Source organism: Papaver somniferum, chromosome 6 (genome assembly GCF_003573695.1).
Source record: "Papaver somniferum cultivar HN1 chromosome 6, ASM357369v1, whole genome shotgun sequence".
Lineage (NCBI taxonomy): Eukaryota > Viridiplantae > Streptophyta > Magnoliopsida > Ranunculales > Papaveraceae > Papaver > Papaver somniferum.
Window position 1 is genome coordinate 65,763,327 of NC_039363.1, and position 17,318 is coordinate 65,780,644.

The 17,318-nt window shown below is 35.5% G+C and overlaps 3 protein-coding genes and 1 long non-coding RNA gene across 7 annotated transcripts; 2 read left to right on the forward strand and 2 right to left on the reverse strand.

Annotated features, from left to right (window-relative positions):
• Positions 1 to 2,994: 2,994 nt before the first annotated feature.
• On the reverse strand, positions 2,995 to 4,334 carry LOC113287825 (photosynthetic NDH subunit of lumenal location 3, chloroplastic-like). Its single transcript, XM_026536674.1, has 3 exons — positions 3,910 to 4,334; positions 3,456 to 3,742; positions 2,995 to 3,344 (listed from the first exon to the last, which is right to left on the reverse strand). The coding sequence occupies exons 1-3, from the start codon at positions 4,220 to 4,222 to the stop codon at positions 3,237 to 3,239; spliced, it is 708 nt and encodes a 235-aa protein (XP_026392459.1). The 5' UTR covers positions 4,223 to 4,334; the 3' UTR covers positions 2,995 to 3,236.
• A 261-nt stretch (positions 4,335 to 4,595) lies between these two features.
• On the reverse strand, positions 4,596 to 8,577 carry LOC113287824 (beta-amylase-like). 4 transcript variants are annotated; one of them, XM_026536671.1, is made up of 9 exons: positions 8,353 to 8,577; positions 7,775 to 7,905; positions 7,334 to 7,402; positions 6,816 to 7,214; positions 6,338 to 6,502; positions 5,830 to 6,093; positions 5,527 to 5,736; positions 5,092 to 5,331; positions 4,596 to 4,983 (listed from the first exon to the last, which is right to left on the reverse strand). In XM_026536671.1, the coding sequence occupies exons 1-9, from the start codon at positions 8,426 to 8,428 to the stop codon at positions 4,756 to 4,758; spliced, it is 1,782 nt and encodes a 593-aa protein (XP_026392456.1). In that variant the 5' UTR covers positions 8,429 to 8,577; the 3' UTR covers positions 4,596 to 4,755. The 4 variants fall into 4 exon arrangements, with proteins under 4 accessions (XP_026392456.1, XP_026392458.1, XP_026392457.1 ...); XM_026536673.1 differs by having other exon boundaries at positions 8,181 to 8,447; XM_026536672.1 differs by having other exon boundaries at positions 7,997 to 8,447.
• Positions 7,839 to 8,567, forward strand: LOC113287826. The gene is made up of 3 exons (XR_003330346.1): positions 7,839 to 7,980; positions 8,239 to 8,327; positions 8,447 to 8,567. It is a non-coding gene; the product is annotated as an uncharacterized LOC113287826 (long non-coding RNA).
• A 6,185-nt stretch (positions 8,578 to 14,762) lies between the features above and the next one.
• Positions 14,763 to 16,287, forward strand: LOC113290874. Its single transcript, XM_026540464.1, has 4 exons — positions 14,763 to 15,198; positions 15,312 to 15,472; positions 15,602 to 15,679; positions 15,931 to 16,287. Exons 1-4 carry the CDS (start codon positions 14,763 to 14,765, stop codon positions 16,285 to 16,287), a joined length of 1,032 nt encoding a protein of 343 aa, XP_026396249.1.
• The last annotated feature ends 1,031 nt before the right edge of the window (positions 16,288 to 17,318 follow it).

A 17,318-nucleotide genomic window follows, 5' to 3' on the forward strand; every position in this document is an offset into this window, starting at 1 on the left:
TTTAATTAATATCTACTTATGATTATTTGATAAAGCATCCCACTAGGTTAGATCCGAAACCTGCTATACCAAAAAATCACATACATCATAAGAGATAATCATATTATGAGATCGAAAATATTAGGTTTTGTGAAAACCGAAACTAAATCTCATAATTCGAAAGAAAAGCAAAAGAGATAATCATTCAGATCAAGCAATGCAATTATAACTATCAAATGAATGATACAACAAATTTAAAATAAAAACTTAACCATTCATATTATTGATAATTGAATATACTTTACACAAATACTGAAGTAAGTCAACAATTGATCAGTCTACTCATATTTTAAGATTTCTCAATCAAATCTCTTTATGTATTGGGATCTTCTTCGTTTAATAGGAAAAATTCTGTGAATTCCTTGAAGAGATCCTTGATCAAAGTATAATTTTTAAACTTTGAGCCCATTCTGTTCTCCTTCATCTAATCTCTTTAGTAGAATTTCTTACTATTTGGCAAGTTGTTCTTGAATAAGAAGATATTTCTCGAGGGAACATTTCAACACCATGACTTCTAATTTCGTTTCCGCACATGTGCGGGTCATCTTGTGAAACTCCTTATTATAATCGATTATAGGATAGGGTTGAACGAAATTATTATAATAACCATATCAATTTCCGTATAGGTTAGAGGAATCAGAGTATAAAGAGGAGTTGGATGACATCTTTTCTGCATACCTTTCATAGACCTTAGCAGAATGTGTTGCATGATAATCACTATACATAACTCTTGTTTAGAAAAAGATAAGATTTCTACGAGACACAATAAAAACCCTTAAAAAGACTTTTCGAACAATACAACAAGAGGTACCGAAAATATGGTCACTGATTTGAAAGGAGAATATATTGTTTGGACAAATAAAGAAGAACCGAAACTTTTTCTCTGACTAATTTGAAGAAAGTACCTTTTTAGGAAATACCTCCCATATATCTCGCAAATTTTTCCTGTTGCGTTATATACACTGATCTCACCAAAATATTTTTGACCACTATGTGAGATAAACTGTGATATTAGCAACTATGTGAGACAACCTATGCTCTTAGAAACTAAGTAGCATTCCGAGACAAATTAGTCTCGTAAATAGTTGCAATATGTTTGCACTTATTTATTCTCTTAGATGCATTAATCCTTTTGTATGAACTTCCAATCTTATCCTGGAAAAAACTATCATCAAGATATGTGGGTAGTACATTGTGTAGAGAAGGACTAGGAAATTGATGAGATTCTTTCTTTTTCGTTTCCACAACCTTCTTCGGTACCCACTTCCGTACACTATCAGGGTTGATGACATCTTTCCTTTTGTGAGACTTATCCCTTTGAAATTCTTTCTGAAAGGGCTTTCTCCTATATGAACCATTTGATTTGGCAGAATAAGATTTACGAGTGAACTTACTCGTGAAGGGTCTATTATAACAATATCAATATTGATTGGATGTTGTTTTCTTAGAGTTTGAACAACTAGGAGAATTCTTGGATAGTTGTGTACATCCCTTATAACACGACCTTCAAGTTCACCATAAAAGCATTTCTTGTAAAAATGCATATGATGTTGTGGAACACTCTGATATGGGTAGTTTTTCTTGATATTGGCAAGTGGAGCTAGAGCATCTTTTGAAGGTGAAAATCTTTTTCGTGGTGCTTTAATGTCAACATTTTTCCTTTTTGAGGAAACAATCAATTTATCATATTTTGGAAAGATCTTAGGTTTATCTAGAGAAGACGATACCAAATGATTTTTTGACATAAGCTTATGATTTTCATCTTCTAACCTTTTGACATGTTCGGAAATAGTCTTAATCTCAAGGTCAGATGAGATTTTTAAGGTGTTGTATTTATTAGTAGCTAGATCCTTATAGGATCAGTCTCTCTTTCCTGATGAATACTTTTTCTTATTTTCTTGAGAGAAAGTAGCTCTGCTTTCAAGGAAGCAAGATCAAGTTGATCTTTTTCTGCTTGCATATAATTCAAATTGCTTACAAGCCTTCCTTCTCTTTCAAGTGCAAGATTAAATTCTTTTGCACACGAGGAATTATTCGCTTAATTGTTTTAGCTTCGATTTTTTCATACTCATATAATCAATGGATCTTTCATCTTTAAGAAGAGATTTTCAGAGTGAATCATTGATTGTGAATATAGGGCTTAACTTAATCTCATCTTGAGATATCCAGACGTACTTTCAAAAGAGCAAGTATAACTTGTAGAGGAAGCCCCTTCTAAAAAATTTCTAAAATCAAATCAAAAGAGTGATTCACCAAACTCTCGTGATATGTTAAGTCAGTCTGTAGGTCTTTCTTTACCTTTCTTTAGATCAAATCTTATAGGTTGGATCGCCACCAAACATAGATTGTTAGATCTTTTCGTGTTTGTCTGCTCTGATACCAATAGAAATGACGAGGGTACTAAGTACACCACAATCTTTTCGATATCAACCTATAAATCCAATACTTTGCGTGATCTAACATTGATAGAGACTGTCAAGAAGATAGCAAACCACAAGGTATACACTTGGTATATAGCTTTAGTTCGAAACCAAACATAACTATAGGGATCAACCCAAGTGTTGGATTAATGTACAATGTATTTATTTACTTTTAATTATAACTAAAACAAGAATTATAATTGCGGAAAGTAAAACTAAATACACAACAAGATTTTTTTAACGAGGAAACTACAGATGTAGAAAACCCCGGGACCTAATCCAATTTCGAATACTCTCATAATTAAGCCGCTATACAAAGACCGCTACCGACTTCATATAGTTGAGAACAAGTAAAAAATCTTAAGCTTTCTCATTAGTTCCACTCTATTCAATTTGTGTAATTTAGTTCCACTCTACTCAATTTGTAGTTTAGTTCCACATACATATTTAGCTTTCTCATTAGTTTCACTCTATTCAATTTGTACAGTTTGGATGTTCTCTGCCCCAAAATAAAAGAAAACGAATCCAGTTTGGATGTTCACTGCCCAAAGTATATGATATAAAGTTACCAAAAGAAGAAAATCAAAACAAATCACCTAAGTAAGGTGACGAAGAAAACTCAAGCTTCTTTTGTTTTAATCCATTGAACTAATCAATAAAAACACAAATTATTAACAAGATGATTTCTAACTGTTTCAAGCAAGATCATCCCTTTCTTCTAGCTTACCCCAATGAAAAGTTATTAACATTTGCTACTGCAGTAGATTTATACAATGTTTACGCCATTGCGTCGAAACGATTCACGATATCTTGAAGAAGAACGGCTGTATCTTGATAACAAGTTTCTGTTTTAGGAAGACTTTTGAGCTTCACAGCAGCATACAGCTATAAACAGAATAGCAAGTCAAATACTCCAAAATTAGCCATTTCAACTTTCACACCATGACTAGTTCAGATGTAAATATAAGCAAAAGAAGATACGTAATTGTTATCTACCTGTTCGAAATTGTCGAACAATTTGTTAGCAATATCAGTGAGGGGTTTCTTCTCATCAACAGGTGCTGCAGAGATAACCTTATCGAAATCATAGTACATAGTTGTCGACTTCAAACGCAAGTATTGTCTCACGTAATTCCATGCATCCTTGTTCAGTAAATCCTCTAATGCAAGTAGATCAAATGCATATTTCCTTAACCTGAATGCACTTCCTTGTGGTCCTATATTTGCCATGTACACTCCTTTCTTCAAGAATGAACGAGTTCCCGTCTCCTCGTTCGCAATTTCTACAAACATGATTATTCAATATCAAGTTATCAACAGTATGGCCATTCCACCAAATCTATCAACAGTTAAAATGAAAACGTTTTCAGTTTGCCACGGCTATTGAGGTTCGAACAAAAAGTGTGGCGAATTGCTGGTGAAGCCTGAAACAGTTATAAAAGAGACTTACTGTTGTAGATTGGAGGAATTGGTATAGGACCAGAATATGAAAACCCATTATCTTCCGCCAAGGATTTTTCGATTCCAGATTGTGCAGACATGGCAGCAGCAGCTAGTCCTAAAAGAAACCTTCTTGTGGTTGTTTGGTTTGAGGTTTTTTTCGATTGGGTTTGGTGGTCATGGAATTCCTCTGTTTTCATATTGGAATGAATTCGAAGATTAATGGGTGTTCGTTTATGGAGTTTTTCGCCATTGAATAATTTGGGTTTGATGAGTAAAGTCTCAGAACCAACTATTCCATTGAGATTAGATAGACCAGCCATGGCTGTACAGTATGAATGTGTGTTTACGAGAGTGAGAGATTAGAGATGTAAATGAAACATGAGGCTACTGGCTAGAGATGAAGACCACGGACAAAGATATCCAAATTGAGGGCATTTCCGTCTTTATCATATTTGTTTTTTTACAGATTAGGTTCTGTAAAGTAAGTGTTTGACAAAATGCTTCTATGAGGTAATTCCTGATTTACTATTTTTGTTTGATCTTGTGCAAATTAGTGGGTGCTGAAGCAGTGTTAAAGAGTATACCCGGATTTTCGATACTATTCAGTAGAATCAGCCACACAGTGCCGTCGCTGTATTTGGTGAGTATTTACTTTACCCAAGTTTGTTTGTCCTCTTACATTCAAATTAGAAGTGGATGGTGATTGCAATCTCTTTATTAATATGTTTTTATATAGTATACATATTTCATATGATTTCGTAGTACATTCATCATCGTAGTAGAAGCCAAGATCTCACTTCAACATATACTACAGTATTATTTTGAATATTTGATCTCTTTTTTGTTTGTCCGTTCACCTCTTAAATATTGAAATAAACTTATTTATCAACTTTCCTAAGAAATCTGCCAACCCACCAGCAGTACCATCTTCATCATCTATGCCTATATCAGTTTCTGCATCAAATGGGAATGGTTTCACTGGTTCTGTTGCTTCCAGTAGTTCTTCGACTGAAAATTTTGGTTTAGATCTTTCAAGTGGAACTATAGGGTAGTAGTATTTTGTTGGCACTGGACAGAATTCCTGAAAGAAAAGAGATGCCAACTTAAGTGATTGACCTTACTGACCAAAAGCAAAATAACAAAAATGATTGATCTATTTTCATAGTTCACAACTTGTTCATGGAGTTACCTGATCAACATGCATTTTCTTCACAAATTTTTTGAATATCTTGAAGTTTTCTTGCTGTAGTAGTTTATCTGATAAACGAAGGTAGGTAATCCCAGACATTCGTAGTTTCGGCTGGCCATCTCCGTTGACACCGTTCGGCCTTGCATTCTTTAGCATCTGATTATAGGCCATCTTATCGTATCTTGGGAGGGCATTTTCACCCGCAACTTCTATGTTCTCTCTCCAGCCTGCAGAAAGCACCTATGGAACACACTGACACAATAAGTGGAAACCACATTTGCAATAAGGCCGCACAAGGCTGCAGAAAAGAAAGGAGGCAACACAAAAAGCATTGGGATTTACACATTTCACCTAGAACTGGGGTATAGATTAGTGACTTAAAACCCCCTTACATCAGGCCATTTTGTTTATTTGTAGGATATCCAAGTATATTACCTGCTGAACAAGATCTGCAGGTGCACACTTAGCAGCTCTACTTTGTTCCGAGTTTCTCATCTCAAGACAAGTGAAATTCAAAATTGCGTAATGCCTCGAGAGGATTCTTGCTATGGGTCTGTAACCTTCCCTGTCATTCAAGTTGTAGTATCCTGAAGTAAGCTCAGTTGCATGACTCTCATCCTTATACCACCAATGAATTCCAGAAACCTGTTCAAACATAACATGGTTTTACCGGTGAATACATGTGAATCACAATAACTAGTGATTGTAGGATGTTAAGGGATTCCGTTGTACAAATACCTTTGCAGCAAGCTTGACTTTGCATCCAAGGAAGACTTGATTAGCTTCATCAAGGATCTGATCACCATGGCTTAGTAACTTATTTGAGTACCATGTTAGAAAGAACTTTCCTTTCTCATTTTGATAAGACCCATTCGGTCTGAAGAATCCTGTGTCTCCAGGTTTGTCATTATACTTTCCCCCATCATCTGGCAATTCCCATTCAGGGTGGCCCGCTAATGTTGCAGCTTCCTTAAATTCTGCTTTGAGATATTTGTCGTAACACTGCAATGATATAACTTAGAGGTATGTCAGCCATTTGTATAATCTGGATTTACTGTGATATGAATGGTGTTAAACATCTATGTTATGCTGCAAACATCATCTTATTTTTTAGGAGTGTCATTGTATTCCTCAAACTTCCCATCTATTTGGAAATACAGTACTGCTACATTTCAGTTAATTTGACTTGTCAATATACTTGTTACTCTAGATTTTAGAATAGGCCAAATCATGTGATCAGTCTCACCTGGAATTGTCCAATTCCTGGGAACTTCCAGCCCAGATTTTCTTGATAGGATGGATATCTGAGTTCTCCAGCCGGACCAAGCCCTACTTCAACGTCTGATAAAAGTTCGGCCTCCAACAAATCCGACATGTTTTCTCTAAAGCTCTTCATGTAGTCAGTATATATCTACGCAAACAACAGTCACAGGCATAGGGTAAAAAAAAATTTGGAAAGGAAGATTAGAATAGATAACAAAGTGCCGAGGAGGCACAAAATACAAACTAAGAAGCTACGTCACTGCCGGAACAAGTTCACAATCCTAAAGCCTTAAACTGGCTTAGGGTTAATTAAATGCAGACAAATTAAGAATATAGTTGAGACACATTAAGTTCGAATCAACAGCTTTGTTGCAGCCGGATTCTTACTACAGTCTTTGAAGCGTATAGATGTTTCTTAATCTTATTCTGTGTAAAGTACATAAGAATCTAGTTTATCAAACCTCAATAGCTGTTCGTCCTCCAAACAGTGGCAGGTTGTCAACACCAAGTGTAAGATATTCCGTGTCTCTGTTACCAGACTGATCTGTATAGAAGATATCAGGGTTTGACTCTCCAATCTCAAGGATCCATTTAGGCAAAGGTATAGTTACACTGTCTCCTACGTTTCCACCACATCGATGGAATGACATTATAGCCTGCAATTTTAACCCACATCTTTTAACTAGTTCAAATAAGCTCTTGTAAGCTCCCCAGTCATACACTTTCGGACCCTTTGCTTCTACAATTCCCCACCATACATCCACCATGACTCCATCTACGTCTGCTTCTCTTAGTTGCTTTAACTGTTTCTCAATTTTACTTTCATTTGCAAAAACATTATCACCTGTAATCACATCCAGCTATTTCCACCAACCCAGGAACCAGAAAAATAGAAGGAAAAGAAAAACTAGATCAGCTTACTAAAATGATTTATCCTTATTATGAAAGTTACTATGTTTAACCCTTAAAGTACACTTACAGGTAGCATAACAAAGACAGGAACATAGTTTGCAAGCATCTTCTCCTTTGAACTGTCTAGTTCTTCAACCTGCATTTTCTCAGTAAATAGGTAAGTTCTCTTAGAATCAATATTTTTATGAGAATGAAATGGGTTTGCTTCTGTTATGTGTATCTCTGCTTTACAGAAAGCTAACCATTCTTCATCTTTATTCGATTGCTACACTTAAGTAACTATAGTGGGTTTCCTCCCAGAAGATTAAGATTCGCTAATTCAGGTTTTGAAATTTGTGATACATGTGAAAATAGAATCCTGTAAGAGAGTCCCTAGTAAAGGTTAAATGTTCTTGATGTCTTTTACTTGCAGTAACTAACAAAATGATCTCTCTGTTCAAGAACTTCAAACATAATTTAGTGTATCACATTTACTACTATCTTCAGGAAAATTGTCAAGAGTTGTTACCTTAAGCTCTGGTGTTGTGGAAGATATTTCAGATGAAACAGCTTGAGTTCTTGATATACTAGAAGAATAATTTATGCGACAGTAACCAGCCACATTTTGCTGCTCCAGGTGCCTGGATCTTGAATTAATATCTGAAAAATCAACCCCAGGCTTTTTCGTCAAAAAATTTGATCTTTGAAATTCAATTTGGTGTTCCCAACAACCAGGTAAATTTGAACGTACTAGGTTTGTCATTAGAACCGACATTTGTTTTCTTCTCTGATCACAAACGATATTTAAAACATTGTATGTCTTGTAGATCACCAAAGAAACATCTAATCCAAAGGTGATTCGAGTGGTGTATATTATTTTGACAAATAATTGATCTTATTGTTATGATTTTCTTTTGTTCTGATATGGTTTTTACCTATTCTGTACTGTTTCTTAGATCTTTTAGAATGATGGGTTTGTTTAAATTCTTGCAGAAAACTTCTTCAGATTCGTTTCAATGTCGACGAAAGAAGATGAATTTGGAACAAACAAAAAACATCATTTGTATGAAAGACGAGGAGAGGTAATAATGTCCACTCCAAACTCACTATCTTGTGTTTGTTTTTTTTGTTGGGAGTCATCTTCTCCGTTTTTGTCCTTTCTTTGGAGCCATTCTCTGACCATTTTCCTTGGGTTATCTAGCTGTAATATAACAAGATTGATTGAAGAACACAATAGCACTGAAAAGTAAAGATTCAGAAACAATGGAGAAATTTGAAGATCCCCAAATGAATTGCATAATGAGGACCTTTATTTGAAGCATAATCAAATCTATGTAAAAAAGAAAGTAATACTATTTCTGTTGGAAACCATTTTGTTGTACCAAATAGACACAACCACCAGTTTGTCTTCGAGAAAATTATGGCACGTGGAAATTTGGTACAGCACGTGGTGGTCTCATCATGCCATTGTAGACTTGTAGTGCTGTAGATTTGTTTCGTGTGGCTGTGGACTGTGGACCTTCCTGCAAATGATTTGCCTCGCGAGAGTGTTTTTTCTGAGAAAGGAATATATTAAAGGGGGAAAAAATGTACATGTTATGGTCTACCATCCATGGATGTGCAACCCAAATAGATATATAGGGTTTCTCTTTTAGATGTATAAAAAGGATAATACAGCTCTGCAACGTGGTTAATGAATCAATAAGAAACTCTCAATTTTTTTGTGTTTTTCTATGATTTCTACCACAAAACGTTATCACGTACGAGCTCTAACCCTACGGTAATGGATTTTGATTTTTTTTTGGTTGCTATCAAATACACCACGGTGGAATCAATGGAATCGTCGTCGTCAAATCAGATAAGTTGGATTTTTTTTAAATCAAATCTCTAGGTATTGGTTTGATCCCGTTGTGTTTATACTGATTTTGCAAATCCCATTGTGTGTATAACGATTTTTTGATTTGTCTCGTATCAAATCCCCTTTTGATTTGTTTCATATCAAATCCCATAACCATTATTTTTATCTCTTTTTTTTTTTTCAAGGAACAAGGGGCTTTGAAAAGCCCCTGAATTTTATTTATTGACTACCTCATTCAATTTGAGGTTTGAAGGATTACAAAGAAGAGGTGGTAGATAGACACACCCTTCTGGTTGATCATGATCAATTACATCAAGAAACAGGACAACACAGATAGTACATGATTTACATTTGAAACTTAAAGAAACAAGATATGAAAATCGAATTAAACTTTTGCAGCCCGTTGAAGGATTGGATATCCTTGTAATGGTTTGAAACCATTTTGTTTTCTGATCATCATGAATATTAGATGCTTCCACAAAAGGGAAGTAATATGCCCAAATTAATTTCTTCACAAACAATCTCCACATATGACGAAGAAGATCGTTTTCATCCAGAACATGCTTGATGATAATGCAAATCCACCATAAAAACCTAATAAGACAATAAGAAAACAAGTACTGATAGTATTGTGAAACCATCAGACAGATAAGAAATCATAAAAATTGTCCAGAAACAATTTCTTTTATTGGAAGATAAATCTATACAGGTAAACAAACTTGATCTTCCCGGTAGATCTGAAAAATCAAACCAAAACCGGGTAGATCAAGGATTTAAAATCTGAAAAAAGTAGTTTTTTTTTAGTCCTTCTGTGTTGCTGAGAGAAAAGGGGAGAGAGAGAGAAAAGGGGAGAAAAATCTTCGTGATTACTTTTGTCTTATATAAGCCTGTTATGTGGATACAAATCTCATAATCTTGATTTATTTTTTTTTACGATAATTTGGGCAGTCCGTTCGTCTTGATGTAAATCTTTTCGTCGCTATCTGTAAAGAGGACGCCTGTTCACCTCCTAGAAAAGGGAAGAAGTAAATCTGTAATTGGGGAAGAATTAAATCTGTTCGCTGTTGATGGGAAATCCAACGGGTTGTCGTTCAAAAGAATCCTGTCTGTTGGCGTTCCAGAAAGAAAGGAAATCCGTTCTCAATCCTCCTTGGACGTTTGATTGTAGTTTCCCTAAAGGATGAAGAATAATCTCATGTCCGTTCATGTTCACGGAGAAAGAAGGAATAATCTCTTGTCTGTTCATGTTCACGGAGAAAGAATAATCTCCCGTGTGTTCATGTTCACAGAGATGGGAATGGACGTTTGATCCAGCCGAGTCCACCGAGCCGATCTGATCCGATCCAACCTGGTCCGCCGAGCCGAGCCGAGCCTGTTCCCTGTTCCAGCATCTGTTCCCTGTTCGAGGCTGGTCTTGGTTTTCTGGCTGTGCGCGATCAAGGTTGTTCCAGTTCTGTCGATGTACGACGGGAACCAAAGCTTGAGGTATGTAACTTATGGAACATCTATTGGCTTATTTATTTGTTTTGTAACATTCTTTTGTCTTAGATAAGTCCATGTTATATAAAGGGTAAATTTCAATCTTGAATTTGATAGTGGTTATAGTTGAATGATGTTTTTTTTTTTTTGTTCAATTGGTTGTACCAACTCGATTCCAATGTATTCATTTGAAATTTATAAATACTTGAGCACCATTATTTTCTCCCTAAATTTGAATGTTTTGTGGGATGTAATGCATATGCTCGACTATTAAAGAGTCGGTATTTTATATATAAAAAAATTATCCTGGAGCGTTTTCCACAGAGCTTCTCTTTCATGGCGATTTTCAATTTCCTGGTTTTAGATCTCAGCCTCCTAATCGCTTTCAATCCCTAGGGGTTGATTCAGTTTAGGAGTGTGGTATACTGAATTTCTTCGCCGTCCAAGGACGGATCTTTTGATCTTTCCCCTTGGGGCCGAGATTTATTGGTTAGTGGAGATCCTTTTCGCCATTTTTTTGCTTCCTTATAGTTTTTTTTTTCAACGCTTAGTTTTATTTCCTTACAATTTCCATTATGAAATCTTCCACAACTATTCTACTAGAATCAAAGTCTTTTGAGTTATCATGGTCTTATAAAGGAAAAAATAAAGAGCTGAAGGTTCTTGAGAGATTTAAAGGTTTTCAGAATTGGATTTTCATCCCTGATGAAGCTATTGATTGGGTTTATTCTTCTACCTTAGAAGCGGTGAAAGTCATTGCTAAAAAGAATCAAAAGTGGTCTTGTAGGTTCAATCAGACTGTAATACTTTTGGAATTGCTAGCTAACAAAAATGGTTGTTATCTCAAAATCACTCGTACTTCACCCGATTCTACTCAAAGATTTGTTTGCATTCCCAGTGGTCTAGGTGGTGCAGTCTGGAGAAGTTTTTGGGCATCTGTTGCTAATAAACCACTCTTTCAAGAACTTAATCTTTCGAAGGCAAGATCAAATACACCAATGGATTTGATGAACAGATGGCAGCTAATTGCTTTTCTTTCTGAAACGACATTTCAACCCAGTGAAGATGCTTTCTACACTCTTGGTTTGGCAGTATCTATTCAAAATTATAATATTGGCTGGGCAAAGATTGCGAAAGGTATTTCAAATATTTATAATTTGGGTAAAACAAATCTTTCTAATATCAATGGGAAACTAGCTTTTTTCAAAGTGAATTCTCAGGAATGTTATTCTATGTATTCTGATCCTCAATCAATTAGTGTGGCCAAGTCTCATGTCACAATTAGACATTGGAAACAGGAAGATGCTTTCGTTAGAAGGGAATTTTCATCGACATAACAACATTGGATTAGCATAATGGGGCTTCCATTACATCTCTGGTGTAGTATCTCGTTTGAAACAATTTGCCAACCATGGGGTAAAGTGGTAGATATTCATCCATCAACTAATAATCTGTCTAAAATAAATAGTAGTAAGGTTAAGGTCCTTTGTGATCTAAATAAAATCCATGCTGTTGTTAAATTTCAAGGCTATTAGATGAGCATCGAATGGATTCAAGATGATTTCTCAGTTGATCAGGAGCTCAAGAAGAAACTAAGATCTGTAATTTTGATGGAGAACCTAAACGGTCAACAAATTGCGAACTCTCAGGAACAGACTTCTTCTAATCAATCCGTATATTCAGTTTCGTATCAAAACGGAAAGTCAATAGCTAAGAATACTCCTTCTATACCGGGAATTATTCCTCAAATTATTTTGAATTCAGATACCGCAGATGTTTCGGCGCCAATTTTGAATCATGAGGGTTTTTCTCCAGTAGCTACGATGTTGTTAAGGGGCATCTATATTACTCCAAACACATCTCGAGCTGAGTCATCTGATTCAGGGCTACTTTTAAACTCAGTTGATCCACACCCATGGATAACTGTAAGAAGGAAACATAGGAAGGTTGGGGGTCATTATTTGGGGCACTCGGCAGGTGTTTCTACCCAAGACTGTCAACCAACGGAATCTTCGAATCACTGTGACTCGGCTGTCTCGCTTGCGTGTAAATCAGGGTCTTCACCGGTCCATGATTCATTGATCTCTGGTTCAAAGGAAAATGCTGAGCTAAACTCACTCTGATCTGTCTCACGTGCGTGTCAATCAGACGGTGGTGGAGTCAATGGTTCACATTTTTATTTTGGTTCCTTGTCTTTTAACAAGGCTAATTCTTCCCCATCAGAGTAATGCCCAAATTTTGAAAATTCAAATTCTACTAAAGGCACATGTGCAACTGACACAGTGCTCCTACCAAAAAATGTAGTCGTCGAATGCCAAAATTCAATTAATACGTCTCAGGAGATTGAAATTCAGAAAATGGTTGATTTCCATATCTATTTTAATAGACAATTGAGTATTAATTGTGACAATATCTATTCTCGTAATGTTTGTAAGAATCTTCTTCTTAATCTAAAGAAATCAGAGGAGAACAACATTCAAACTATGTTTGAAGATTTGGATGGGATGGGTGATTATGATTCTGCTTATGAGGAAGAGATTGTTCAAGATACAAACGTTTCTTCGGGGAAAATTTTGTCTAATGGATCTTAACATCATGTCTTGGAATATTAAGGGCTTGAATGATGATCTCAAAGTTCAGGCAATAAGACAAGCTATAAGGAAAAATAGAGTTTCTATTTGCACTATTCAGGAATCAAAATGGAAGTAGTGAATGAAGCTTTAATAAGATCCTTATGGGGAAGTAACAACTATGAATATGCTTACTTACCTTCTGAAGGTAATTATAGAGGCATTATTACTTTATGGGATGGTGGAGAGGTGCATATGGAGGAGATTCTCTTAGGAGCTTTCTCCATGACTATTAAATTCCTAAACATCAAATATGGTTTTATCTGGCTTTTTACTTCAGTTTATGGAGCTTCTGAACCATATGATTATTCTCAATTTTGGCAAGAAATAGAAGACATTCGTACAATAATGCATGATCCTTGGTGCATTGGTGGGGATTGGAATGCTATTTTGTGTCAGGATGAGAAAAATAGAGCTGGTGGAGCCAAAAGAAATAGGAATAATTTTAGGAATTTTTTAAATTCTCAAAATTTGTTGGATATTCCGACGGCAGGAGGAAGATTTACCTGGACAAACTCTCAAAATTCTCCACTTCTCCAGAGATTAAACAGATTTGTTATGTCTATGGATTGGGAGGAGAGATGTACAAGTTTGGTTCAAACAAGGATTAAAAGACCAATTTCAGATCATGCCCCTATCCTCTTAAGTCGCAATGCAGGTAATTCTTTCAAATCCCCTTTTAGATTTGAGAATTATTTCTTGTCTCATCCAGATTTTTTAAACTGTCTGAGAATCTGGTGGAATAACTTGACTTTTACTGGCAAACCAAGTTATATTCTTGCAAAAAAGCTTCAAGGCCTGAAATTTTTCATAAAAAATTGGGGAAGACAAAATTTTGGTTCTTTACAGGCCGAGGTGGACAGATTAGAAAATCTTATTGATGTGATGGATAGTTTGGAAGAGATAATTGGGCTGTCACAAGTAGATTTTGCTGAAAGGGAGGATTTCAGAATTAAGCATAAGGTTGCTTCTTTAAATCTTGCAAGAAAATGGCATGTAAGATCCAAGGGTCAGTGGCTCATGGATGGTGAGAGGAACTCCAAATTCTTTCACAAGAATGCTTCTTGCAGATACAGAACAAAGGGCATTACTTCTTTAGTCATAAATGACAGCATGTGTCATGATAAAGACTTGATAAATGCTGAGGAAAAAAGATTTTATACTGATATTTTCAAAGAAGAATATGCTCTTAGTCCAACTTTTTATGATTTGCAGCTCCCTTCTATGTCAGCTCAGAATAGTATTATGCTAGAGAAACCATTTACCGAGGAGGAAGTGAGTAATGTTATTAAATGCTTTGGCTTGAACAAGTCTCCAGGTCTAGATGGATATACAATGGAATTCTTTAAAGCTTCTTGGGATATAATCAAACCTGAGTTAGTGAATGTATTTCAGGAATTTCATTCTACAAGTACTCTTGATTGGAGACTCAACTGCACAAATATTATCCTTATGCCACAATGTGAGGGTGCAGTTTCAATGCACAATTACAGGCCTATCAGTCTTATTGGAGGCATCTACAAAATCATCTCTAAATCCTTGCAGATAGAATGAAAATTGTAATGCCTTCCATTATTTCAAAATTTCAAGGTGCATTTGTGGATGAAAGACAAATTACAGATGGAATTCTAATTGCCTCTGAGTTGATAGATGCAAGAGAAAGATCAAATATTCCAGGTTTAATTTTCAAGGTGGATCTTCAAAAAGCTTTTGATAACATAAATTGGGGTTTTTTATACTGCACAATGTCCAGATTTGGTTTTGGAAATTTCTGGAGGAAATGGATTCATTGGTGTATATCTAATGTGAGATTCTCTATTTCTTTGAATGATTCTTGCTCTGAGTTATTTAGAAGAACTAAAGGGGTCAGACAAGGATATACATTGTCTCCTTTCCTATTTATCTTGGTGGTAGAAGTTCTCTATTTGATGCTACAAAAAGCTGCTGGTTTAAATCTTATTCAAGGTTTCAAGCCATCTGCAAATGGTGACACAATAAACCATCTACAATTTGCTAATGATCTAATAATGTTTTAGATGACAGTGAAGAACAAATCAGAAATCTTAAAAACATCTTGATTGCTTCTGAAATGGTTTCAGAATTGAAAGTGAATTTCAAGAAAAGTGCTCTGGTAGCTATTGAAAATGCACAATTTGCTAATTCTTGTGCCTTAATTTTTGGATGTCTAGTAGTGAAATTTCCCCTAATCTATTTAGGAATTTCTTTAGGCAGCAAATCCAAGTCAGTTTCAGTTTGGGAGGTAATTCTGCAGAAATTCCAAAAAAGGTTGTCAAATTGGCAAAGAAGATACTTGTCTAAAGGAGGTAGACTGATGCTTATTAAGCATGTACTCTGTAGTATTCCAATTTACTATCTCTCACTTTTCCAGATTCCTGCTTCTGTGGAAAAACAAATGGACGGGATCATGAGAAGTTTCCTTTGGGGTAATGGAAAAAGGAGAGGTTGGGTAGGATGAAAAAGTGTTTCCTTATCAAAACAAAGAGGTGGAATTGGAGTAAAAAAACTAAGTCTCATTAATAGAGCTTTACATGCTAAATGGATTTGGAGATACAACACTGAAAGAAGGGCCTTCTGGAGGTCAATTATACATCAGAAGTTTGGTGGTTTTGTCAATGCTATCTTTCCAACTGAGACTAAAATCCTGTGGGCAAAAGTTTGTGGTCTGGAATTCTAAAATCTAAAAACATCATTCAATAGATTTCTACAATGCATGTTCAAAGTGGCAACAGATGTTTTTTATGGAATGATATATGGATTGGAGATCATACACTTGCTGGCCTTTATCCTTCTCTTTACAGGTTAACCAGGAATAAACATGCTTCAATTAGAGATATGATACAAGATAGTGAAAATGGCCCTGCCTGGGATTTCAGTTTCACTAGGAACCTCAAAGAAGATGAATTACAAATGGTTGCTGCTTTACTGGGTCAAATTAATGCTCTTATTTTGTCAGATTCTGGGGATGACTACCTGTCTTGGAATCCTGGTAACAATTTCTCTATTAAATCTTGCTATGAAGCTATTGAGGTTGCAGGTTTCATCATGGAATCCTAGAGTTCCACAAAAGGTTTTATTCTTCACTTGGAATTTATGCTATAATGTAGCTCCTACTCTTGACTCTTTGCATAACTCTATTGTCATTAATGGGTGTATTATGTGTAAGAAGGAAGCTGAATCTAACTCCCATTTATTATTACATTGTGATGAAACAAGAAAGCTCTGGAACTTATTTTTTACAAGTTTTAAGCTTGTTTGGGTCTTCAGGGAGGATGTAGAGTCAACTATTTGGGAATGAAATAAAAAGAAAGGGAATTCTTGGAGAAACAAGCTTTGGAGCATGATTCCTTTTGCCATTTGGTGGGTAATTTGGAATGAAAGAAATGACAGATTATTTCAGGGAAGATATAAACAATTCAATCAACTTTTCGATGAAGTAAAATTCTTGCTCTATAATTGGTCTTTGGGCACCAAGATTTTTGAGAACATCACTATTAACAATCTGCTTTCCAACTGGAATGGAGTGTTGGGTATCACTTAGATTTTTTACATTGTGTTTTATCTTTTTAAGTTTAGCTTAAGGATAGTTTTGCTTTCTCTTGGGTATTATGGTTACATTGTAGCCACTGCTGTAATTTGGCCGCAAGTTTCTTTGTAGCCACTGCTGTAACTCTACTTCATGGTTTCCACTTCTTTGTGGTAACTATGTTTCTTTTTAATCCATTTAGCCCTTTTTGAGTAAAAAAAAAGAGTCAGTATTTTCAAAAGATATGTTGGAAATAAAATCACATGTATTCCAGTTTTTGTGGAAGAACTCACAAAAGGTGATATGAGTCAAAAGGTGATATAAGAGAACTATCTTTAGTAATATGTTCAACATAAAGTATGTGGTTGACATGTGTAGTGAGATTATCTTGACCTGTTGAGATAATGAATGTTCTCAAGTTATGCTAAATGTAGCAAAAATTGAAAATGGAAAGAACCCCGAAGTAATGAGGGTTAGACGTACCGACTCATATAAAGCATGTGAAAAGGGACATATATATCATGAGACAAAGACGTATATATGGGATGAAGCTAAAATGTAA

Bases quoted from the DNA above. Each gene is read 5' to 3' on its own strand.
- LOC113287824 (XM_026536670.1), bottom strand. From the start codon at position 8,020: ATGTCGGTTCTAATGACAAACCTAGTACGTTCAAATTTACCTGGTTGT. The intron at 7,403-7,774 runs GTAACAACTCTT...GAGAAAATGCAG, and splicing joins CCACAACACCAGAGCTTAAG to GTTGAAGAACTAGACAGTTC. The intron at 4,984-5,091 runs GTAACTCCATGA...CTTTTCTTTCAG, and splicing joins AGAAAATGCATGTTGATCAG to GAATTCTGTCCAGTGCCAAC.
- LOC113290874 (XM_026540464.1), top strand. From the start codon at position 14,763: ATGAAAATTGTAATGCCTTCCATTATTTCAAAATTTCAAGGTGCATTT. The intron at 15,199-15,311 runs GTGACACAATAA...AAATGGTTTCAG, and splicing joins TTTCAAGCCATCTGCAAATG to AATTGAAAGTGAATTTCAAG. The intron at 15,473-15,601 runs GTAATTCTGCAG...TCACTTTTCCAG, and splicing joins AGTCAGTTTCAGTTTGGGAG to ATTCCTGCTTCTGTGGAAAA.
- LOC113287825 (XM_026536674.1), bottom strand. From the start codon at position 4,222: ATGGCTGGTCTATCTAATCTCAATGGAATAGTTGGTTCTGAGACTTTA. The intron at 3,743-3,909 runs GTAAGTCTCTTT...TCATGTTTGTAG, and splicing joins AATTCCTCCAATCTACAACA to AAATTGCGAACGAGGAGACG. The intron at 3,345-3,455 runs GTAGATAACAAT...TTCTGTTTATAG, and splicing joins TGTTCGACAATTTCGAACAG to CTGTATGCTGCTGTGAAGCT.